Genomic DNA, 25,680 nt, shown 5'->3' on the forward strand with positions numbered 1-25,680 from the left:
CTCACTAATGGAAACATCTTCCCCACAACCACTCTATCCAAGCCTTTCAGTATTCTGTAAGTTTCAAGGCGATCCCCCCCTCATCCTCCCAAACTCCATCGAGTACAGACCCAGAGTCCTCAAACACGCCCCATACATCAAGCTTTTCATTCCTGGGATCATTCTCATGAACCTCCTCTGGACCCTCTCCAGGGCCAGCATATCCTTCCTTATTTGCAGGGCCCAAAATTGGTCATAATATTCCATATGTGGTCTGATCGAAGCCTCAGTATGCCCCTGCTTTTATATTTCAGTCCTCTCGCAATGAATGCTAACATTGTATTTGTCTTCCTAACTACCAACTCAACCTGCAAGTTATCCTTAAGCGAATCCTGAACTAGGACTCCCAAGTCCCTTTGCGCTTCCAATTTCTGAATTCTCTCCCTATTTAGAAAATAGTCCATGCCTCTATTCTTCCTACCAAAGTGCATAACCTCACACTTTCCCACGTTGCATTCCATCTGCCACTACTATGCCCACTCTCCTAACCTGTCCAAGTCCTTCTTCAGCCTCCCCACTTCCTCAATACTACCTGTCCTTCCACCTATCTTTGTATAGAGGCGGCACGGTAGCACAGTGGTTAGCACTGCTGCTTCACAGCTCCAGGGACCTGGGTTCGATTCCCAGCTTGGGTCACTGTCTGTGTGGAGTTTGCACATTCTCCTCGTGTCTGCGTGGGTTTCCTCCGGGCGCTCCGGTTTCCTCCTACAGTCCAAAGATGTGCAGGTTAGGTTGATTGGCCATGCTAAAAATTGCCCTTAGTGTCCTGAGATGCGTAGGTTAGAGGGATTAGTGGGTAAATATGTGGGGGTAGGGCCTGGGTGGGATTGTGGTCGGTGCAGACTCGATGGGCTGAATGGCCTCTTTCTGTACTGTAGGGTTTCTATGATCACCTCCAAACTTAGGCACAATGGCCTCAGTTCCTTCATCTAGATCAATGATGTATAAGTGAAATGTTGTGATCCCAAAACGGACTCCTGCGGAACTCCACTTGTCATCGAGGGCCATCCTGAAAAAGACCCTTTTATCCTCACTCTATGCTTTTGCCAGTCAGCCAATCTTCTATCCATGCTGGTACCTTGCCTCTAACACCATGGGCTCTCACCTTACCCAGTAGCCTCCTGTGCAGCTTTTGTCAAAAGCCTTCTGGAAATCCAAGTAGATAACATCCACTGGCTCTCCTTTGTCTAACCTGCTCATTACCTCTTCAAAGAATTCTAACAGATTTGTCAGGCATGGCCTCCCCTTGATGAAACCATACTAACTTTGCCCTATTTAACAATGCACTTCCAAGAATTCCAAAATCTCATCCTTAATAATAGGCACTAAATCTTACCAACGACCAAAGTCAGGCTAACCATCCTGTAATTTCCCATCCTTTGCCTCCCACTCTTAAACAGGGTGTTACATTAACCACCAAAAGAAAAAATGCTGGAAAATCTCAGCAGGTCTGGCAGCATCTGTAAGGAGAGAAAAAAGAGCTGACGTTTTGAGTCCAGATGAACCTTTGTAAAATGGTGTTACATTAGCAATTTTCCAGTCCTCTGAGACCCTCCCTGACTCCAGTGATTCCTTTAAAGATCACCATCAAATCCTCCACTGTCTCTTCAGCTATCTTCTTCAGAACACTAGGATGTAGTCCATTTGGTCCAGGTGATTTATCCACCTTCAGACCTTTCAGCTTCCCTAGCACCTTCTCCATAGTAATGGCCATCATACTCACCTCTGTCCCCTGACCCTGTTGAATTTTTGGTATGTTACTGGTGCCTTCCACACTCCTGTTTAAGAAGAGAGGGAGGCAAAAGATGGGAAATTATAGGACGGTTAGCCTGACTTTGGTCGTAAGATTTAGAGTCTATTATTAAGGATGAGATTTTGGAATTCTTGGAAGTGCATTGTAAAGGAAGACTGATGAAAAGGGTGGGATTTTCCGGCCACGCTCTCCTCAAGGCCAGAAATTCCCACCCGAGGTCAATGGACCTTTACATAGTCCGCCCCCACGATTCCTGTGGCAGGTGGAACAGGAAATTTCCACCCAACGTACTTATTCCGTTAATTCACCATTTCTTTGTTCCCCATTACTACTTTTCCAGCATCATTTTCCAGCAGTCCAATGTCCATTTCTCTTATCCTTTATATACCTAAAAAAAAACTCTTGGAGTCTTCTTTTATATTACTGGCTAGCTTACCTTTATATATCATCTTGTTCCACCTTATTTCTTTTTTGAGCTGTCCTCTTTTGGTTTTTAAAGTCTTTCCAATCCCCTGGTTTCCCACTAATCTTTGCTATGGTATATGCTTTTTCTTTTGCTTGTATATTGTCCCTGACTTCCCTCATCAGCTACGGTTGCCTTGTTCTCCCCTTAGCATGTTTCCTCTTCCTTGGGATGAAATTTTGCAGTGTCCTACAAATTACTCCCAGAGACCCCTGCCATTGCTGCTCCACCGTCTTTCCTACTAGGCTCCTCTCCCAGTCAACTCTGGCCAGCTCCTCCCTCATGCCTCTGTACTTGCCTTTACTCATCTGTAATACCATTACATCTGATTCCAGCTTCTCCCTCTCAAACTGCAGGGTGAATTCTATCATGTTATGGTCACTGCCTCCTAAGGGTTCCTTCACCTTAAGCTCCCTTATCATGTCTGCCATATTACACATCACCAAATCCAGAATTACCTGTTCCCTTGTGGGCCCCATCACAAGCTGCTCCAAAAAGCCATCTCATAGGCATTCCACAAATTCCTTTTCTTGGGATCCATTACCAGTCTACCTGCGTATTGAAATCCCCCATGATCACTGTAACCTTGCCTTTCTTATATGCTTTTTCTATCTCCTGGTGTATCGTGTGCCCCATATCTTGACTACTGCTTGGAGGCCTGTACAGAACTCCCATCACGGTCCCTTTACCTTTGCAGTTCCTCAACACTACCCACACAGATTCTGTATCTTCTGACCCTATGTCATTTCTTACTATCGATTTAATTTCATTTCTTACTAACAAGTCAACCCCACCCCCTTTGCCACCTGCCTGTCTTTTCAATAGGATGTGCCTCTTTGGATATTTAGCTCCCAGCCCTGATCCCCTTGCAGCCACGTCTCTGTGGCAACAACATCGTACCCGTCAATTTCAGTCTGCTCTATAAGCTCATTTACCTTATTTTGTATATTGCACACATTCAAATACACATATATGAGCGAAAGGCAGCATGGTTTTCTGAAGGGGAGGTCGTTTCTCACAAACTTGATTGAGTGTGTTGAGGAATTGACAAGAAAAATTGACCAAGGCCGGGCAGTGGATGCTGTGTACATGGATTTTAGTAAAGCTTTTAATAGGGTTCCTCATGACAGGCTGATACAGAAGGTGAAGTCATATGGGATTTGAGGTGAGCTGGTAAGATGGATACAAAACTGGCTTGGACATAGAAAACAGACAGTAGAAGTGGTACTTTTCTAACTGGAGGTCTGTGACAAGCAGCATTCCACAAGGATCAGTGCTGGGGCGTCTGTCGTTTGTAATATATATAAATAATTTGAAGGAAAATGTAGATGGTCTGATTAGTAAATTTGCAGGTGATACAAAAATTGGGGGAATAGCAGATAATAGGAAGATTGTCAGAGGATACAGCAGGCTATAAATCGGCTGGAGACCTGGGCCGAAAGACGGCACGGTAGCACAGTGGTTAGCATTGCTGCTTCACAGCTCCAGGGTCCCGGGTTCGATTCCCGGCTCGGGTCACTGTCTGTGTGGAGTTTGCACATTCTCCTCGTGTCTGCGTGGGTTTCCTCCGGGTGCTCCGGTTTCCTCCCACAGTCCAAAGATGTGCGGGTTAGGTTGATTGGCCAGGTTAAAAAAATTGCCCCTTAGAGTCCTGGGATGTGTAGGTTAGTGGGATTAGCGGGTAAAATATGTGGGTGTGGGAGTAGGGCCTGGGTGGGATTGTGGTCGGTGCAGACTCGATGGGCCGAATGGCCTCCTTCTGCACTGTAGGGTTTCTATGATTCTATGAGATGGAATTTAACCTGGACAAATGTGGGGTGATGCGATTTGGAAGGTCGACTGTAGAAGGAAAGTATACAGTAAATGGCAGGTTCACAGTTCCCTGAAGGTGGCAACTCAGGTGGACAAGATGATCAAGAAGGCATATGGCATGCTGGTCTTCATCGGCCGGGGCATTGAATGTAGGAATTGGAAAATCATGTTGTAACTGTATAAGACTTTGGTTAGGCCGCATTTGAAGTATTGTGTACAATTCTGGTCGCCACACTACTGGAAGGATGTTGATGCATTGGAAAGGGTGCCTGGTTTGGGGAATATGGACTATGAAGAAAAGTTGAACAAAGTTGGAGGATGAGCAGGGGGAGGTTTTCAAGATTATGACAGGCTTAGATAGAGTGGATAGTCAGAGTCTTTTTCCCAAGGTCGAAGGATCAATTACTCAGGGGCATAGGTTGAAAGTGAGAGTGGGAAGGTTTGAAAGAGATGTAAGGAGAAAAGTTTTCACACAGAGGGTAGTGAATGCCTGGAATGTGCTGCCGGAGGACGTGGTGGAAGTAGGTTCTGTAACAACGTTCAAGAGGCACCTGGATAGATACACGAATATACAGGGAATAGAGGGATATGGACCATGTAGAGGCAAAAGAAAAATTAGATTAGAGAGGCATCTGTGTCAGCAGAGACTTGGGCCGAAGGACCTGTTCCTGTGCTGTATTGTTCTTTGTCCTTTTTTCTTTCCATATGCACTTATACATGTATATATGCCCAGGTTCCTCTGCTCTTGCACCCTAGTTAGAATTGTGCTCTGGTTTCCTCTCACATTTCAAAGATGATGTGGAGATGCCGGCGTTGGACTGGGGTGAACGCAGTAAGAAGTCTCACAACACCAGGTTAAAGTCCAACAGGTTTATTTGGTAGCAAATACCATAAGCTTTCGGAGCGCTGCTCCTTCGTCAGATGGAGTGGAAATGTGCTCTCAAACAGGGCACAGACACAAAATCAAGTTACAGAATACTGATTAGAATGCGAATCCCTAAAGCCAGCCAGGTCTTAAAGGTACAGACAATGTGGGTGGAGGGAGCATTAAAGTTCCATCCCACCATCAGACTCCCCATGGACTACTCTCCGGAATCGGTTGCATTCTTGGACACACGCATCTCCATCAAGGACGGTCACCTCAGCACCTCACTATACCGCAAGCCCACGGATAACCTCACGATGCTCCACTTCTCCAGCTTCCACCCTAAACACGTAAAAGAAGCCATCCCCTACGGACAAGCCCTCCGAATACACAGGATCCGCTCGGATGAGGAGGATCGCAACAGACACCTCCAGATGCTGAAAGATGCCCTCAGAAGAACAGGATATGGCGCTCAACTCATTGATCAACAGTTCCGATGCGCCACAACGAAAAACCGCACCGACCTCCTCAGAAGACAAACACGGGACACGGTGGACAGAGTACCCTTCATCATCCAGTACTTCCCCGGAGCGGAGAAGCTACGGCATCTCCTCCATAGCCTTCAACATGTCACTGATGAAGACGAACATCTCGCCAAGGCCATCCCCACACCCCCACTTCTCGCCTTCAAACAACCACGCAACCTCAAACAGACCATTGTCCGCAGCAAACTACCCAGCCTTCAGGAGAACAGTGACCATGACACCACACAACCCTGCCACAGCAACCTCTGCAAGACGTGCCGGATCATCGACACGGATGCCATCATCTCACATGAGAACACCATCTACCAGGTACACGGTACCTACTCTTGCAACTCGGCCAACATTGTCTACCTGATACGCTGCAGGAAAGGATGTCCCGAGGCATGGTACATTGGGGAAACCATGCAGACGCTACGACAACTGATGAATGAACACCGCTCAACAATCACCAGGCAAGACTGTTCTCTTCCTGAGGAGGAGCACTTCAGCAGTCACGGGCATTCAGCCTTGGATCTTCAGGTAGGCGTTCTCCAAGGCGGCCTTCACGACACACGACAGCGCAGAGTCGCTGAGCAGAAACTGATAGCCAAGTTCCGCACACATGAGGGGGGCCTCAACCGGGATGTTGGATTTATGTCACATTATCAGTAACCCCCACAGCTTGCCTCCTGGGCTTGCAGAATCTCACTAGCTGTTCTGTCTGGAGACAATACACATCTCTTTAACCTGTGTTTAATGCTCCCTCCACCCACATTGTCTGTACCTTTAAGATCTGGCTGGCTTTAGGGATTCGCATTCTAATCAGTATTCTGTAACTTGATTTTGTGTCTGTGCCCTGTTTGAGAGCACATTTCCACTCCACCTGACGAAGGAGCAGCGCTCTGAAAGCTTATGGTATTTGCTACCAAATAAACCTGTTGGACTTTAACCTGGTGTTGTGAGACTTCTTACTGTATTCCAAAGATGTGCAGGTTAGGTTGATTGGCCATGATAAATTGACCCATAGCGTCCAAAGATATGTAGGTTAGGGGGTTAGTGGGGTAATTACGTGGGGTTACGGAGATAGAGCTTGGGTAGGATTATTGTCAGTGCGGGTTTGATGGGCTGAATGGTCTCCTTCTGCACTGTTCTATGACACTCTGTAGTCTTTTTCATTTCATTTGAGAAAGTAGCTAAACAATTAAAATGGCCACAGACCACGTGGGTATTATTGGTTCAAACAAAGTTTGCATGTAGAACAACTGTTTGCCTCACTATCAGAGGAGGAATTAAGGATTATGATGAGGTGAGGAAAGTCATCTTAAGTGCATATGAACTAGTGCCAGAAGTCTACAGGCAGAATTTAGAAATCTAAGGAAGGAACCAGGTCAGACGAATATAGAATTTGAAAGAATTAAACAAAGTAACCTTCATAAATTGGTAAGAGTATTGAGAATAGACGAAGCATATGATGCTCTTAGCGAAATTTTAGGGCGGCATGGTAACACAGTGGTTAGCACTGCTGCTTCACAGCTCCAGGGACCTGGGTTCGATTCCCGGCTTGGGTCACTGTCTGTGTGGAGTTTGCAGATTCTCCTTGTGTCTGCATGGGTTTCCTCCGGGTGCTCCGGTTTCCTCCCACAGTCCAAAGATGTGCGGGTTAGGTTGATTGGCCAAGCTAAAATTGCCCTTCGTGTCCTGGGATGTGTAGATTAGAGGGATTAGTGGGTAAAATATGTAGGGATATGGGGGTAGGGCCTGGGTGGGATTGTGGTCGGTTCAGACTCGATGGGCCAAATGGCCTCTTTCTGTGCTGTAGGGATTCTAAGATTTTGGAGGAATTTAAAATTCACTTCCCAAAGCAGTGAGAACTCATGTGAAAGAGCAAAGGGTTAAAACTGTGAGACTGACAGCAAAAATGGCAGATGATTTTGAATTAATTCATAAATCAAGCTTTGATTTTTGACCTCAATTTCAATCTGTGAGAGATAGAACTGGAGAAAAGAGAAATCCAGGTGGTCAAGGCAAAGGAGGTCTCATTGGAGATAGTAAGGACGGTTGCCTTAGGTTAAAAAGAAAATGTATGTGGGTAGAAGAGTGAGAAGAAACCCTAATCATTTTCATTGTAATAAATGAATACACAATGGATACACAAAGTCACTGAAGCAAAGTACTGGGAAGACAGATGTATTGAAACAAGATAAACCAGTGGATTTAACCCGAATGCAGACACAACTGTGTCTGGAAAACATACAGCTCAGATGCTGGGAGAGCAAGACAATCACTCATTTTAGCCATGCAGTGTTTATAAGATAGAGCTAATGGATTTTTATTCTCAATTGTATTTTCTAACTTGTCCTGAGCATATTTCTTCTTCCTTACCATAATTTATATTTAGTTTATAATCCAGGGAGTTCTGGATTGGTTTGCCTACTTTTCCAGCGGCACAGTGGTTAGCACTGTTACTTCACAGCACCGGGGACTCAGGTTCGATTCCAGCAATGGGTGACTGTCTGTATTCAACAAAGAACAAAGTAAAGTACAGCACAGGAACAGAAGCATCCGGAGGGCGATTCGGCCCTCCGAATGCCTCTGATTCGGCCTCTGATCTTCGAAAGGGCGGCACGGTAGCACAGTGGTTAGCACTGCTGCTTCACAGCTCCAGGGACCTGGGTTCGATTCCCGGCTTGGGTCACTGTCTATGTGGAGTTTGCACATTCTCCTCGTGTCTGCGTGGGTTTCCTCCGGGTGCTCCGGTTTCCTCCCACAGTCCAAAGATGTGCGGGTTAGGTTGATTGGCCATGCTAAAATTGCCCTTAGTGTCCTGAGATGCGTAGGTTAAAGGGATTAGTGGGTAAAATATATGGGGGGAGGGCCTGGGTGGGATTGTGGTCGGTGCAGACTCGATGGGCCGAATGGCCTCTTTCTGTGCTGTAGGGTTTCTACGTTTCTACGAGTAAGCATTCTCCAAGGCGGCCTTCACGACACACGACAACGCAGAGTCACTGAGCAGTGACTGATAGCCAAGTTCCGCACACATGAGGACGGCCTCAACCGGGATCTTGGGTTCATGTCACACTATCTGTAACCCCCACGACTTGCGTGGACTTGCAAAAGCTCACTAACTGTCCTGGCTGGAGACAATACACATCTCTTTAACCTGTACTTAACCCTCTCTCCACTCACGTTATCTGTACCTTTAAGATTTGATTACCTGTAAAGACTCTCGCATTCCGACCATTATTTTGTAAATTGTGTCTTTATATGCCCTGTTTGTGAACAGAACTCCCACTCACCTGATGAAGGGGCAGCGCTCCGAAAGCTTGTGGCTTGTGCTACCAAATAAACCTGTCAGACTTTAACCTGGTGTTGAGGCTTCTTACTGTGCTTACCCCAGTCCAACGCCGGCATCTCCACATCATGTATAATTCATCAGCCAGTATCTTTTTAGAGATTATTTCTGCAGTTTGTTTTCAATTTGATGGAGGTTTATTTTGAATTTACTCAATCAGTATCTACAGAAAATGTTACCTTCGATATATGCATTAACGAGTTAACTTGTTCACCGTGAAAATATGCTTAAATACCGCCACATCTTCTGTAAATTCATCTTACATTAAATACTGGCTGGACTTGATAAAATTAATGAGGTTGTGGACTCGGTTGATGTTGCTTTCTTGGAAATATCTCTAACAACTTCATAAATGTTTAACTTGTATCGGAAGTGCACTGACCGCCAGGGCTACTTAGATGCTGAGCAAAGTGACTACCCTGTGACGTAAGGTAACTGACCCCAGCACAAGTTTCAGTAAAGTTCAGTTTCACTTTTTTCCCAGAGAAACTGAGGATACGATGCACATCCTCCCGGGAGTTTGGACGGAGTGCTATTAGCTTCTCCAAAATTGAATGATAGGAGAATAGAGAATTTGCTCAATTAGAATTAAGTTGTTTAAAATCACAACCAGTCGACAATAATATTGTTATTCGAACTTCCTAACTATGGCGAATATGACAATTGAAATCGTTGCCTTCATGTTATCCGTATCTGGTTTTATCTTGATCTCTTCAACATTGCCCACAGACTATTGGAAGGTCTCTTCCATCGACGGTACAGTTATCACCACAGCCACTTTCTGGGCTAATCTTTGGAAAACCTGTGTGACTGATTCCACCGGAGTATCCAACTGCAAAGACTTCCCGTCCATGCTGGCACTCGATGGTTCGTGATTTTAACAAATAATCAGTCCGATGAATCCTTTCTAGCTCTTGGTCCTCTCCTGTGCTGGCTTTGCACTTACTGCAGGCAGAATGGCATCGAGCAGATATGTTCCTTCATATACTTTCTGGTTCTATTCTTCATTCAATTCCCGTCAATCTGTGTGCTTGTTGTATGTACTCTTGCGTTCTCGAAATAGAATAATTAGTCACGTCCTGATTTTGGACATTTTGAAGGGAAGGGATTTTTTTGATTTGCTTTGTTATTGTCACATGTATTAGTAAACAATGAAAAGTATTGTTTCATGCGTGCTATACAGGTAAAGCATACCGTTCATAGAGAAGGAAATGAGAGAGTGCAGAATGTAGTGTTACAGTCATAGCTAGGGTGTAGAGAAAGATCAACTTAATGCAAGGTAGGTCCATTCAAAAGTCTGATGGTAGAAGCTGTTCTTGAGTTGGTTGGTACCTGACCTCAGACTTTTGTACCTTTTTCCCCACGGAAGAGGGTGGGAGAGAGAATGTCTGGGGTGTGTGGGGTTGTTAATTATGTTGGCAGCGGGAAGTATAGACAGAGTCAATGGATGGGAGGCTGGTTTGCATAGTGGATTGGGCTACTTTCATGATCTTTTGTAGTTTCTTGCGATCTTGGGCAGTACAGGAGCCATACCAAGCTGTGATACAACCAGACAGAATGTTTTCTATGGTGCATCTGTAAAAGCCGGTGAGAGTCATAGCTGACATACCAAATTTCCTTAGTCTTCTGAGAAAGTAAAGGCATTGGTGAGCTTTCTTAACTATAGTGTTGGCATGGGGGGATCAGGATAGGTTGTTGGTGATCTGGACACCTGAAAACTGTTCTGGATGGATTTTATCCATTGGATGGATTTTATCCATTGTTGGAGAATGGTTGAATAATCTTTTCTTTCAAGAAGCAGAAAATGCTAGAATTACAGAGACATCTGAATTAAAAAGTTGGGTCACTATTAGGGTTCGGGTCGTTCTTTACTAATGGGTAAACATTTTTTTCTCAGAGTCTTACGAATGTGTGGTATGTGCAGGAATATGCAGATTGCTGGTATTTGCAGTCTCTCATCATTTTACAATTTCCCTCCATTCTTCCAACTTTCTATATCATAATATAACATAAGTATTCCCCATGTATTATTATACATCATGTATAAGTTTTATACATCAGTTTTATACACCATGTATTTATACACTGCAAATTATACACAATGTATGATACAACTTGTATTATGCACTGTGTATTATGCATCTTGTATTATAAACCATGTGTTATACATTGTGTATTATACACCCTGTGTTATAGGTTATAAGTGTTATACACTTTGTGTTATACACCTTGTATTATATACCGTGTAATATACATTTTGTAGTATGCACCTTGAATTAAAGCAGTGTATTATACACCTACACTTTGTGTTATACACTATTATACACCATGTATTATACACTCTGTAATACACCATGTATTATACACCTTGTATTGTACAACCAAGTCCTTATCTGAAGCAACACCTTTTCTCTTGTGTTCCCTTTCCATCTAGTGGGATTTTCTCCTTAATTTTTATATTTTACCTTTCATTTGTTTGTTTTTTCATCATTGTTTAACTCTGCTGTTTTCTGGAATAATCTCAATATTACTCCCTTCCTTTATTTCCTAATATTAACATTTCTGCTGTGAATATATTTCCCAATCTTAGAGACTTTGAACAAGTCATTTTGATATTACTTTCCTGTTAAGATCACACCCATTGTTTCTCCATTAATAGCGGCCAGAAATATGTGTACTTGCGCAATCCACTGGCAAAAACTAAATTGCTCGTTCACTCCATGAAACTATTTGAACAAACTAAAGCAAACACTGTTGGTCTTACACCCCCATTCATCAGAGGAACATCTAGTTCTGGATTTTGATCTATGCTTATCTGAAATTTCACTTCATTAATGGTAATCTGGTTGTTTTGCATCTCCATGAGATCTTTATCATTAAATACTGCGGCGCTGTGTTCACCATGTCGTTCTCCAGAGACTGCAAACCTTTCTGTTTAGATGGAAGTACCTTGTTCGTAGTTATCCTAGCCATTTGTTTAGGTCCATTATCCTTGCACCAGTTTCAATATAGACGAAAGAGATCACAGAGTCATGAGATTTGCCTGTTAGTGTAGTTCCCGGTCTGAACATGACTTACCTTTGTAGAACAGAGCCAGCCTTGTCCTTACAAACAAAATCATTTCCATATCGACAAGCATATTGTTCTTGTGTACACACTGAAACTAAACTCATTGGGTAAATGACTATCGTAATCGATACATTTGCTGCACCGATGTTGTATTATCTCAGTTAAAATAATCCCACCCAGTTTTTTCCCCCGTTTCTCACCATCCCCTCGACCGATCTGTTAACACAGAAACTAATAGCTGGTTGAATAGAAATTGTTTTGCAACCATCAGCAAGAGGAAAGTTAATTAGCTGTGTGACAACTGATGAAATGGGATTTTTTTCTCTCCATGTTATGGCCAGCAAAATTATAAAAAACATTCTTAACATATTCTAGGTTTCGCCAGAATACACACGCGCAGAAAAGTTGTATTCTGATCAGATCGCGCAGAAATCAAAAGTATTCATTAAAACTGGATTGCACTTTTATTTATTTATAATGCATAGTGATTTATTTTTATGTGAGTTTTTAAGAATAACGACCCGAGGAATACGTGGGTGTCAACAGAAACTTCCACAATCATTTGGAGCATATTTAGCATCGAGCAATGGTTACTTCAGGTCAAATTATCTCTCGTCAGGCGAGGCTCGTTTACTTTTTTCTATTCTTAACGCTCCCTCTTGTAAAGTTAACTTCATTAGATATCGCATTAGATACTGTGGACAGAGCTGAAGCATCAAATAACCGCTTGTATTTTTCAGTTAACTCTATTCATCGATATAGGGATCTGATAAATTAATACTGAAACCCCTTGTAAATGTATTGAAACAAGTGATCTAATCTTCCTGCTGAATGTGGCTTAATATTCGAGTTTAACTATAAATTTCCCTTTTCGCAATCTATTTGTGCAGAATTTCAAAGAACAGATTTTTAATTTGTTATTTTACAATACTTTGAATAGAATTTTTAAAAATATGTATTGGATTACATTTAAGGATCGGCGATCTTAAACTCAAACCACGCCAAGACATTTTAATGGTATTTTGAAGCGTTTATTAAACTGAGAGCAGAGATGACAATACTTAAGGTAAGAAAATTAGCTTACTAAAACACCTGATTTCAGTTAAAAATCGTATGTTTCTAAATTTTCGAGATTTCACATGGCTGTTCTAAAATACGTAGGTATTCAGGCTTTTCTTTTAGGATTTTGCACTTCCAGGGAATAACTGCCCGATTTGGTAAGAAGCTTAGATCACAAATTGGGGGATCGATTTTAGGGTAAATTTACGCAATTGTGGGGAGGGGAGAGGGCCAGGGTAAAATACTCTGTCGAAAGTCGGTTCAGACTCGATGGGCCGAATGGCCTCCTTCTGCACTGCAGGGATTCTATGATAGTTGGTGAAATGGCTAGATTAGAAATATGACGGCACTTTTACATTGCTATTTCTATATAATTAACTTGCAACTATTTCGAGGCTACCTGACCAGCTTTATTGACCCTGCTGACTGACCTAATTAAAGCAGGTTTAAAACCGGAAGATGAAACTTTTGCGCTCGCGTGATTAGATCAGTATTTTATATTTTTGAGTATTCTAGGACTATCCAGTTTATTTTTATTTGTGTAAATATTCAACGAATTTCCTTGGAAACGTGACATAAATCTAATCTGGCAGTTCCGAAGTATTTTGATTTCATGGTTAGATGTGTCAAAGAGTCAATTGGCTACAAATGCTGACAATAAAACTGATCTGTGTCATATAATCTGCTTCAATTGTTTATCTTTGATTAAGAAAAACCGCTTTACCTCCCAACAAGCAGCAAATTGAACATTAGGGAGAGGAGCTGTTCGGGATTTAATTTCCTTTCGACTTGTATTAACAGAAAAACGTTTGTTTCTCTTTTGCGGATATGTAAAATTGCATTTTGTGACCTTTTTAGAATATTTCAATTTGTGAGTTTAATAAGACTTGGATGTAGTTGTAAAAAATAAGCCAAATGATATTGGTTTCCTGGTGGAATTTACATAAATTAAACGCCATGGCACAATAGAGCTTTTGCTTTCTTAATCAATTAAACGCATTTTCCAAAGTTGTTTTAGGAATTGAAATTTATCTATAAGTCCTGATTATAAATGGCAATAAAAGCCACACTTATTGATATTTTTAAAGAGTGGGCTACCGCCCAACTAAGCTATACAGATAGATATACTCCTAACCCCTAAAAACTACGACTGTTGAACTTCAGTAAAACACATACTTTCAAACCTTATAATTTATAATAGGATTTTCATTAAATATTGATGTCCATCCCTACTCTTTGAAAGAACTGTCCAATTTAGTCCTACATTCCAGCTTTTTCAGCCTATAACAATGCAAAGCAGTCCTTTTCAATTATGTACCCAATTGCCTTTTGAAATACCTTATGGAATCTGCTTCCACCTTCGGTAAAATAAATCTTCCAATTTTCCCTTTACATTTTTTGCCAATTATTTTAAATAATCTTTGGTTACTGACCTCTGCCAGAAGAAACAGCTTTTATCTACTTGCTGCATCCTGCAGTAGGTGACGTGTCCACATAAAAGCTGATACAGATGCAGTGCCTTTGAGTCCACAGCACAACAGGGAAAATGGAGCAAAGGTTGTAAGAGGGCAAACTCCATGCAATACCCTCTGCCAATATGACAGAGACAGGACTTCAGTGTGCATACCCACTGGCATTCTCCTGCATGCTACCCATTGAATCCTCATCAGAGTCTGTCCAGCAAACCTCATCTGTAACTAAAACCTCCAGTGACCTAACAAATGCACCATCCTTTACATTTGGCTTGGCTGCACTCACTCATGTTAGGTGACTCACCGTGTATTGAGCCCAACTTGATACTTGCTTCCAAAGTATTTGTAATCATAGAATTTCAGAAAGAGGCATTCAGCCCATCAAGTCTGAACTGACTCTCCTGAAGGAACATTCCGCCCAGGCCCTCCCCTCTTAACCTCATAATCCCATGCATTTACCATGGCTAATCCACCTAACCTACACATCTTTGGTCTGTGGGAGCAAAACGGAGTGCCCAGGGCAATCCACAGAAGCTCAGGGAGAAGATATAAAGGCAGTCACTCAAGGCAAGAATCGAACCCTGGTCCCTGGCATTGTGAGGCAGCAGTGCTAACCACTGTGCCATCCCTGGCACAATGCCAATTTAAATTGGTGGCTGTAATTACCAAAACAAATGGGGCATCTTCATTAGTGCTGTGTATGATGGTACTGTGCCTTTAAGAAATATATTTTAATCATGTTTCTCTGCAGGATGTTTCTGTAGCCCTTGGCAATTTGTTGGCATGGTGTTGTTTGTAGCCGGTGTCCTATTGTTGCAGAGGCAGTATAATTGATATCGTGTTGATTTTAATCTGGATGAATGCAGTGTTCTGTGGTTTAAATGGTTCCTTAGAATTGCAGAGTGAAGCTTGTTTGGGAGTGATTGACAAGGCTAGGAACAGCTCTGCTTCATAGAAAAGTCCAGTTTTAGTTTCACTCTTCAGTAGTAGCTTGAAGTAGAGAAAAGCAACTGTTTTTTTCCCTCTCTCTGGAGTTGGAGTTTCTGTTCTCTGTGTGGCTGTTTTTGGGAAGCTGTCCAAGATTAAGTTTACTTCTCTGAAGTTTTGCTGTCTTGAGGATATCTTTCACTGCAAATAGCTGGCCTGGATTTCTGTTCATAGGTGTCACAAAGCTGAAGATCCAGCAGCACATGAGCATACTTGTTTTTTGTGCTGAGTCTGAAGAAAGGTATGTGTCTGTGGAATGGTGTTTAACTTGGAACAGCAGAGCAAACTAGCTGTTAGGAGTTGTACTGTGTCATGTTTAAGTCTTGGAATTGGTAAAAGTTATGTTAATTTTTTTGTTAGATTTTAACTGTGTTCTTAAATTTGTTTGATAAAAGCTTCCTAGTGGGTGACTTGAATCATACTTGAAATGAGACATCTTATGCTCACCCATGCCAAAATCAAACATAAAACATAGGATCTAGGCTAACTTCATAAAACACTTTGGAGTTTCTGGCCTGGGTCTTAAACATGTGTCATTAAACTCCTCCTTCTGAGGATCCTGGGGCTCAGCACCTGGCAATTTGTGGATGTCTGAAAGCAGAAAATCAGTTGGTGTGAGGGGAGTTGGGATGGAAGCAAGGTACTGTGGTCACATCATCAGCATGTTCATCATGCCAGATCACAGCATGTGGGTGTGTTGGGAGAACATAAGAACATAAGAAATAGGAGCAGGAGTAGGCCATCTAGCCCCTCGAGCCTGCCCCGCCATTCAATAAGATCATGGCTGATCTGACGTGGATCAGTACCACTTACCCGCCTGATCCCCATAACCCTTAATTCCCTTACCGATCAGGAATCCATCCATCCGCGCTTTAAACATATTCAGCGAGGTAGCCTCCACCACCTCAGCGGGCAGAGAATTCCAGAGATTCACCACCCTCTGGGAGAAGAAGTTCCTCCTCAACTCTGTCTTAAACCGACCCCCCTTTATTTTGAGGCTGTGTCCTCTAGTTTTAACTTCCTTACTAAGTGGAAAGAATCTCTCCGCCTCCACCCTATCCAGCCCCCGCATTATCTTATAAGTCTCCATAAGATCCCCCCTCATCCTTCTAAACTCCAACGAGTACAAACCCAATCTCCTCAGCCTCTCCTCATAATCCAAACCCCTCATCTCCGGTATCAACCTGGTGAACCTTCTCTGCACTCCCTCCAATGCCAATATATCCTTCCTCATATAAGGGGACCAATACTGCACACAGTATTCCAGCTGCGGCCTCACCAATGCCCTGTACAGGTGCATCAAGACATCCCTGCTTTTATATTCTATCCCCTTCGCAATATAGGCCAACATCCCATTTGCCTTCTTGATCACCTGTTGTACCTGCAGACTGGGCTTTTGCGTCTCATACACAAGGACCCCCAGGTCCCTTTGCACGGTAGCATGTTTTAATTTGTTTCCATTGAGATAGTAATCCCATTTGTTATTATTTCCTCCAAAGTGTATAACCTCGCATTTATCAATGTTATACTCCATTTGCCATATCCTCGCCCACTCACTCAGCCTGTCCAAATCTCTCTGCAGATCTTCTCCGTCCTCCACACGATTCACTTTTCCACTTATCTTTGTGTCGTCTGCAAACTTCGTTACCCTACACTCCGTCCCCTCCTCCAGATCATCTATATAAATGGTAAACAGTTGCGGCCCGAGTACCGATCCCTGCGGCACGCCACTAGTTACCTTCCTCCAACCGGAAAAACACCCATTTATTCCGACTCTTTGCTTCCTGTCGGATAGCCAGTCCCCAATCCACTTTAACACACTACCCCCAACTCCGTGTGCCCTAATCTTCTTCAGCAGCCTTTTATGGGGCACCTTATCAAACGCCTTTTGGAAATCCAAAAACACCGCATCCAACGGTTCTCCTCCATCAACCGCCCTAGTCACATCTTCATAAAAATCCAACATGTTCGTCAAGCACGACTTTCCCCTCATGAATCCATGCTGCGTCTGATTGATTGAACCATTTCTATCCAGATGCCCTGCTATCTCTTCTTTAATAATGGATTCCAGCATTTTCCCTATTACAGACGTTAAGCTGACCGGCCTATAGTTACCCGCCTTTTGTCTCCTTCCTTTTTTAAACAGCGGCGTAACATTAGCCGTTTTCCAATCAACCGGCACTACCCCAGAATGCAACGAGTTTTGATAAATAATCACTAACACATCCACTATTACCTCTGACATTTCTTTCAATACCCTGGGATGCATTCCATCCGGACCCGGGGACTTGTCCACCTTCAGTCCCATTAGTCTACCCAGCACTGCCTCTCTGGTAACATTAATTGTATTAAGTATTTCTCCTGCTGCCAACCCTCTATCGTTAATATTTGGCAAACTATTTGTGTCCTCCACCGTGAAGACCGACACAAAAAACGTATTTAAAGACTCAGCCATATCCTCATTTCCCACTATTAACTCCCCCCTCTCGTCCTCCAAGGGTCCAACATTCACTCTAGCCACTCTATTCCTTTTTATATATTTATAAAGACACGCAAGAGAAGACACGCAAGGCAGGAAAATACTGTCATCCCCAGTGTTCTGAGTCTTGCCAGCTGCCACAAGCCCTTTTGAAGCCCACCCTCTAAGGCTGAAAGCCATCTCCTCCATTGGGCTCAGAGATACAGGTATCCTTGTCTCTCACCATATCTGTACTGCAGGATATAGGACAGACTGATAGTGAGTGTGTGTTCCTGTTCTTAGGTAAAGTGCCTGCCACAAATTCCCACGGCAGTGGGAATTTGTGCATGGAGTCAGAAGAGATAGGAGAGGTGATGAATGAATACTTTTCTTCGGTGTTCACCAAGGAGAGGGGCCATGTTTTTGAGGAAGAGAGGGTGTCACAGGCTGATAGGCTGGAGGAAGTAGATGTTCGGAGGGAAGATGTGCTAGCAATTTTGAATAAACTGAAAGTTGATAAGTCCTCTGGGCCTGATGAAATATATCCTTGGAGTCTTTGGGAGGCAAGGGATGAGATAGCAGAGCCTTTGGCATTGATCTTTGCATCCTCACTGTCCACGGGGGTGGTGCCAGAGGACTGGAGAGTGGCGAATGTGGTTCCTCTGTTTAAGAAAGGGAATAGAAATGACCCTGGTAATTATAGGCCGGTTAGTCTTACTTCGGTGGTCGGTAAGTTGATGGAAAAGGTCCTCAGGGATAGGATTTACGACCATTTAGAAAGTTGCAGCTTAATCCGGGATAGTCAGCACGGATTTGTGAAGGGCAAGTCTTGCCTCACAAATTTGATAGAATTTTTTGAGGAGGTAACTAAGTATGTAGATGAAGGTAGTGCAGTTGATGTCATATACATGGATTTTAGTAAGGCGTTTAATAAAGTCCTCCATGGTCGGCTTATGAAGAAAGTAAGGATGTGTGGGATAGAGGGAAGTTTGGCCGATTGGATAGGTAACTGGCTATCTAACAGAAGACAGACGGTGGTGGTGGATGGAAAATTTTCGGACTGGAAACCGGTTACCAGCGGAGTGCCACAGGGATCAGTGCTTGGTCCTCTGCTATTTGTAATTTTTATAAATGACTTGGAGGAGGGGGCTGAAGGGTGGATCAGTAAATTTGCTGATGACACCAAGATTGGTGGAGTAGTGGATGAGGTGGAGGGCTGTTGTAGGCTGCAAAGAGATATAGATAGGATGCAGAGCTGGGCTGAAAAATGGCAAATGGAGTTTAACCCTGACAAATGCGAGGTGATTCATTTTGGTAGGACAAATTTAAATGTGGATTACAGGGTCAAAGGTAGGGTTCTGAAGAATATAGAGGAACAGAGAGATCTTGGGGTTCATACCATAGATCTCTGAAGGTTGCCACTCAAGTGGATAGAGCCGTGAAGAAGGCCTATAGTGTGTTGGCGTTCATTAACAGGGGGTTTGAGTTTAAGAGCCGTGGGGTTATGCTGCAACTGTATAGGACCTTGGTGAGACCACATTTGGAATATTGTGTGCAGTTCTGGTCACCTCACTACAAGAAGGATGTGGAGACACTGGAAAGAGTGCAAAGGAGATTTACCAGGATGCTGCCTGGTTTGGAGGGTAGGTCTTATGAGGAAAAGTTGAGGGAACTTGGGCTTTTCTCTTTGGAGAGGAGGAGGTTGAGAGGAGACTTGATAGAGGTTTATAAGATGATGAGGGGGATAGATAGAGTGAACATTCAAAGACTATTTCCTCGGGCGAATGGAGTGGTAACTAGGGGGCATAACTATAGGGTTCATGGTGGGAGATATAGGAAGGATGTCCGAGGTAGGTTTTTTGCTCAGAGAGTGGTTGGGGTGTGGAATGGACTGCCTGCAGTGATAGTGGAGTCAGAAACTTTAGGAACATTTAAGAAGCTATTGGATAGGCACATGGAGCACTTCGGGATGATAGGGAGGAAATAGCTTGATCTGGGTTTCAGACAAAGCTCGGCACAACAACATGGGCCGAAGGGCCTGTTCTGTGCTGTACTGTTCTATGTTCTATGTTCTATAGCTGAAGAGCCAGGGTCTGAGTGAGGGGGACGTGGACAGTGCCAAACACCGGGGCCCAGGGTCTGGTGGAGCCAGGCTTGTTTCAATTTCTCATCACCCACTCTAAGCAGCCAGAGCTGCAGACCTGAAAGATCAGCTGAAAAAACACTTTTCCGTTAGGCTGAGTTCCAATCATTTTTAAGCTGCTGTGTCAGTGTCAAGTCAATTTCATTAGCTGCTGTTGCTGCTACTGACCTGCAGGCAATTTGTGAGTTGATTTTGTTTTTTAAATGCCTGCCAGGAATCCACAAAGCTGCCTGAAGGTGAGAAGCAGCAGCTTCTTGCTTGTAGAATGGTCAAGCAAATTCCTATAATTTTACAACAAATTGAATACTATGTGGAAGAGTTGGAAGGGTCAAGGAGGTTGGAGAGAGGTTGGAGACGAGGTTTGGGGGGAAATTTGAACGGGAGCTTGGAGAGTTTGAAGGTGAATGGGGAGATTGGAAGAGAGGTTAGAGTGGGGTGGTGAGCATTAGGGGAAGGATGGGGAAAGGTTGGAGGGGGTTTAGGGAAACATTGGAAGGGGGTTGGGGGCAAGGTTGGGAGATGTCTGGGGAGGTTAGATGATGTGTTGGGGAGGGAGCCCTGCCGGGGCGGGAGAGAGGGGAAGGGGAGGGGGGGCGAAGCCCAGCTGGAGCAGGAGAGAGGTGGGGGGGGGGGGGAGGTGAGTCCAGCCGGGGTGGGAGAGGGGAGGGGCGGGGGGGGGGGGGGGAGGCCTGCCGGGGCGGGAGAGCGAAGAGGGTGATCGGCAGGGGTGTGGCAATGTCAGTGGAAAGGTCCCGACATCCATGGGACGGGTAGAGTTGATCCCAATGTGTGTGGAGTGGGTCCCCCTCTCCCCCTCCCCTGGCAGAGTCCTGGCACTGGTGCCCTGTTGGCATTTCCTCATGGAGACTGTCTGGACCTGCCCCAAGCATCTGGGGGGCTTCAATAGTCTCCAACCACATCTGGTGGAAACAGTACATGATTCTCGCCAGGCAGGATCTCGACCGGCGAGGTGGTTAAGGTAAGGTTGTGTGTGGAGACCAAGTATTTCAGAGCTGCAGTCCAGCAAGGAGCAATGTGTGGGGATTGTAACTAAGAAGGAGACTCACCTGAAGAAGAAGCAACACTCCGAAAGCTTGTGCTACCAAATAAACCTGTTGGACTTTAACTTGGTGTTGTGAGACTTCTTACTGTGCTTACCCCAGTCCAACGCCGGTATGTCCACATCATAGAATAATGCAGCTAGCTGCACATCACTGCATCTGGGTGTTCATGTAGAAACATGGAAAATAGAAGCAGGATGGGGCCATTTGGCCCTTTGAGTCTGCTCCGCTATTCATTTTGATTGGACTTGCCTTGCATTAAGTTGATCTTTCTCTACACCCTAGCTATGACTGTAACACTACACTCTGCACTCTCTTGTTTCCTTCTCTATGAACGGAATGCTTTGTATAGGGTGCAAGAAAAAATACTTTTCACTATGCTAATACATGTGACAATAATAAATCAAATCATTATGATCATGGCTAATCATTCAATTAAGTAGCCTGATCCTGCTTCTCTCTCTCTCCCCCCCCTCCCCCCCAATATCCTTTGATCCCCTTCACCTTAGGTGTTATATCTAACTGTTTCTTGAAAACATTCAGTGTTTTGGCCTCAAAACAGATGCAACATAGAAAGCATTCTTTCTGATTGTATCATAGTTTGGTATGGCTCCTGCTCTGCCCAAGACTCCAAGGAACTACAAAAGGTTGTGAATGTAGCCCAATCCATCACGTAAACCAGCCTCCCATCCATTGACTCTGTCTGCACTTCCTGCTGCCTCAGCAAAGCAGCCAGCATAATTAAGGACTCCACGCACCCTGGACATTCTCTCTTCCACCTTCTTCCCTTGGGAAAAAGATACAAAAGTCTGAGGTCACGTACCAAATGACTCAAGAACAGCTTCTTCCCTGCTGCCATCAGACTTTTGAATGAACTTACCTTGCATTAAGTTGATCTTTCTCTACACCCTAGAAATGACTGTAACACTACATTCTGCACTCTCTAGTTTCCTTCTCTATGAACGGTATGCTTTGTCTGTATAGCACGCAAGAAACAATACTTTTCACTGTATGTTAATACATGTGACAGTAATAAATCAAATAGTGTCGGTATGGAGGGACCAGGATAGGTTGTTGGTGATCTGGACACCTAAAAACTTGAAGCTCTCGACCCTTTCTACTTCGTCCCCATTGATGTAGACAGGGGCATGTTCTCCTTTACACTTCCTGAAGTCGATGACAATCTCCTTCGTTTTGTTGACATTGAGGGAGAGATTACTGTTGCCGCACCAGTTCACCAGATTCTCTATCTCATTCCTGTACTCTGTCTCATCATTGTTTGAGATCAGACCCACTACGGTGGTGTCGTCAGCAAACTTGAAACCAAGTTGGAGGGGAGTTTGGCCACACAGTCATAGGTGTATAAGGAGTATAGTAGTGGGCTGAGAACACAGCCTGGTGTTGAGAAAGATCATGGAGGAGGTGTTGTTGCCTATCCTTACTGATTGTGGCCTGTGAGTTAGGAAGTTCCAGATCCAGTCACAGAGGGAGGAGCTAAGACCCAGGCCATGGAGTTTGGAGATGAGTTTCGTAGGAATAATAATTCTAGGTGCAAGTGATATACACGAGGCCAGACCATTGGATGGCTGACTGTGGGGAACAGAGAATAGCCTTGAAGCAGATGGATTTTGACACCAGAATGGAACTCAGTCAGAGCCTAGAGGAGGTACAATGAAAGCCACTAATCCGCAAGGCCCTGACTGAACAGATAATTGGTCTGTTTAAAATGTGATTCCACTGTCTGGACAGATCAGCTTGCACCCTGCAATGAATGCCCATGAGATTGACATTCATTGTCTGCATTGCACAACCTGATCCTTCAGAGAGAGAGAGAGGAAGACCTGGAAAAGGATAATTTAATGGAGACAGCCCCATGCTTTGATGAGGAGGGTGAGCCAGGACAGCCAATGTACATGCTGGCCTGTGGGATGGTCCGGATACCCAGGAATCAAGGTATTGAAAAGATTGCAATAATCTCTGTCCAGCCCAACAACACCTTGTTTTACCTCTCTGTCTCATGAACACCAAGTCAATCTCATGGGCATTCATTGCAGGGTGCAAGCTGATCTGTCCAGACAGTGGAATCACATTTTAAACAGACCAATTATCTGTCTGCTAAGATCAATGTAGAGACAATAAATAATGCCGAATAGAAGGACGCGCTTGAACATAAACTTCAGAAACAGCATCTAGTAAATATAATTAAAATTCATCACATCACACATAGATATTGCACAAATGCAACCCAGAGCATTATATGAAATTAGCACTCATTTAATTACAAAATGAATCAACATTCATCAATGCTCTCAAATATGAAAAGCACTCATGTGAACCCATATGTGACTTTTAATTCTCTTTTTAATTCCCTTTCAGGTGTCACAGCATGGTGCACCTCCCTGGCTGCAAGCTGTGCTAGAGACAGGCTGCTGACCCTTGTGCCCCTTGGCCTGGAATGGCTGGGGTGTGCACCCTCTGGTTGCCTGACTCTGTGTGGGCCCTTGTATGGTGGCAGGAGGTGGTACTCGGAAGCATTTGTGCCAATGGCAGAGGAAGTGCTGCCCCTAATAGAAATGCCCTGAGAGGTGTCCCTGATGGTGACAGAAGCTGCACATGTGCTGTCCTGGGGTCCATTTGGCTCTTTTTGTTTTCCTGAGAGGACCAGCGCCATGATGTCCACCTGGCTTTGGGCACCAGAGTTCAGAGACAAGGCATGTCAGAACATATGCCCAGTATCCAATCAGTGAGCTGCTAGCTTTGGCCCTCCATGACAATTGCCAGTCTCTCAATAGAGGAAGCCACATGTTCTGTTGAGTAATTGATTGAGTGTTCATGTCCTGATGGATTCCCCACTGGTGCCTCATGCTGTACATCTAGCACCCTCCACCTGATGAACAACTCCAAAGGCTTGTCATCAACCTGGAGTTCAGCATCTAGGCCAACGTTAGCACTCCTCCTTTTGTAACGCAACCTGTTAAATTTCATGTATTGTTCAAATTGGTTTAGTTATATTGCATTCTGGAAAATTATGGACATGTATCATTTTACCCGTGCAAATAAAGTTTGGAACTACAGACCAGTGAATCTCATGTCAGTGGCAGGGAAACTATTGGAGAAATTTCTGAAGGAGAGCATCTATCTTCACTTGGAGAGGCAAGGCTTGATCAGGGATAGTCAGCATGGCTTTGTCAGAGGGGGGGTCATGCTAACAAATTTGATTGAATTTTTTGATGAGGTGACCAGGTGTGTAGATGAGGGTAGTGCAGTTGATGTAGTTTCAGCAAAGCCTTTGACAAGGTCCCACATAGGAGACTTTGTAAAGAAAGCAAATGCACTTGGGATATAGAGCAATTTGATACAGAGGATTCAGAATTGGCTCAGTTGCAGGAGACAGAGGGTGATGACCGAAGGCTGCTTTAGTGACTGGAAGCCAGTGTCCAGTGGCAGACCACAGGGATCTGTGCTGGGTCCCCAATAGTCATCATTTATGTAAATGACAAGCATGACTATGTGAGGGGTAGGATTAATAAGTTGATGCAAAGATTGGCCAGGTGGTTAACAGTGAGGCTGAGTATCTTGGACTACAAGATGATATTGGCAGGACATGGGTTCAAGGTGAGGGGCAGGAGGTTTAGGGGAGATGTGAGGAAAACCTTTCTACGTTTCTGGACCTGGGGAGGTGTCCACTTTTAAGCCTGCCAATATCTCTAATATCCTTTCCTTCCCTATGCCAATTTTCTCAAGAACCTCACAGTCTCTCTCTCCCTGAATTCTACACTTTCATCTTCATTCTCATGGGTGAAGACAGATGTGAAATATTCATTCAACACTCTACAAATGTCCTCTGACTCCATTCAAAGTTTACCCCCTTAGTCCCAAATGGGCCCTACTCTTTCCCTGATTGTATTCTTCCCATTGATATATTTATATAATATCTTGGGATTTTCCCTACTTTTACCAGCCAGAGCTTTCTCATGTTTGCTCTTTGCTTTCCTAAGATCCACCCTGCACTTTCTGCACCTTCTGACCTCCCAAGAGTGCTGATGGAACCCCTGAGAAACAATTTCATTATGTTGAAGAGCCAAACGACAAAAAATGAGTGTTTCTGCAAAAGGTACAAGCATGCAAAAATAATTTATAGAAATCTATTTTTACACGTGCATGTTTACATTAATTATCAAGTTATCTTATTAAAAACATACTTGGATCTTACCTTTCTGTTGTTTTAATGGGAGGAGTGTTGCTGCTCCTTGGTTCGAATGAGAAGAGCCCTGCTGGAATCCTGGATTCTCATATTGGACATCCACACACATATATATTCCCTCACCTTTCTCTCTCTCTCGCACTCTCGGACACACGCACAAGCAAAATCAATATGCACCCACACAGACAAATCATCAGCCCTCACTCTCTCATCTGGTGATCTCCGCTCACTCTGCACACCAACCCTCCACCCATTTATTTTCCCCTTGCTACATTCTCACTCTTTCTCCGAGTCCCCGCTCTCCCCATGGCTGCGAGTAACCACCCCCTCCCCTCACCTGAATGCCTGTCAGGGTTGTGCTGAACCTCCAAATTAGAATAAGTATTCAGTGGACAATGTTGGACATTGATAAAGATGGA

General features: G+C 44.0%; 1 protein-coding gene across 1 annotated transcript in view; it reads left to right on the top strand.

Annotated features, from left to right (window-relative positions):
* The first annotated feature begins 9,446 nt into the window (after window positions 1-9,446).
* The window catches only part of LOC144499556 (claudin-10-like), a 110,117-nt gene continuing 93,883 nt past the window's right edge, over window positions 9,447-25,680 (top strand). The window contains exon 1 of the mRNA XM_078221658.1: window positions 9,447-9,675. Within this exon, the coding sequence (XP_078077784.1) occupies window positions 9,456-9,675 (220 nt within the window). The 5' untranslated portion in view covers window positions 9,447-9,455. The remainder of the gene's footprint in view (window positions 9,676-25,680) is intronic.

The sequence above is a fragment of the Mustelus asterias genome, chromosome 10 (genome assembly GCF_964213995.1).
Source record: "Mustelus asterias chromosome 10, sMusAst1.hap1.1, whole genome shotgun sequence".
In the NCBI taxonomy this organism is placed as follows: Eukaryota; Metazoa; Chordata; class Chondrichthyes; order Carcharhiniformes; family Triakidae; genus Mustelus; species Mustelus asterias.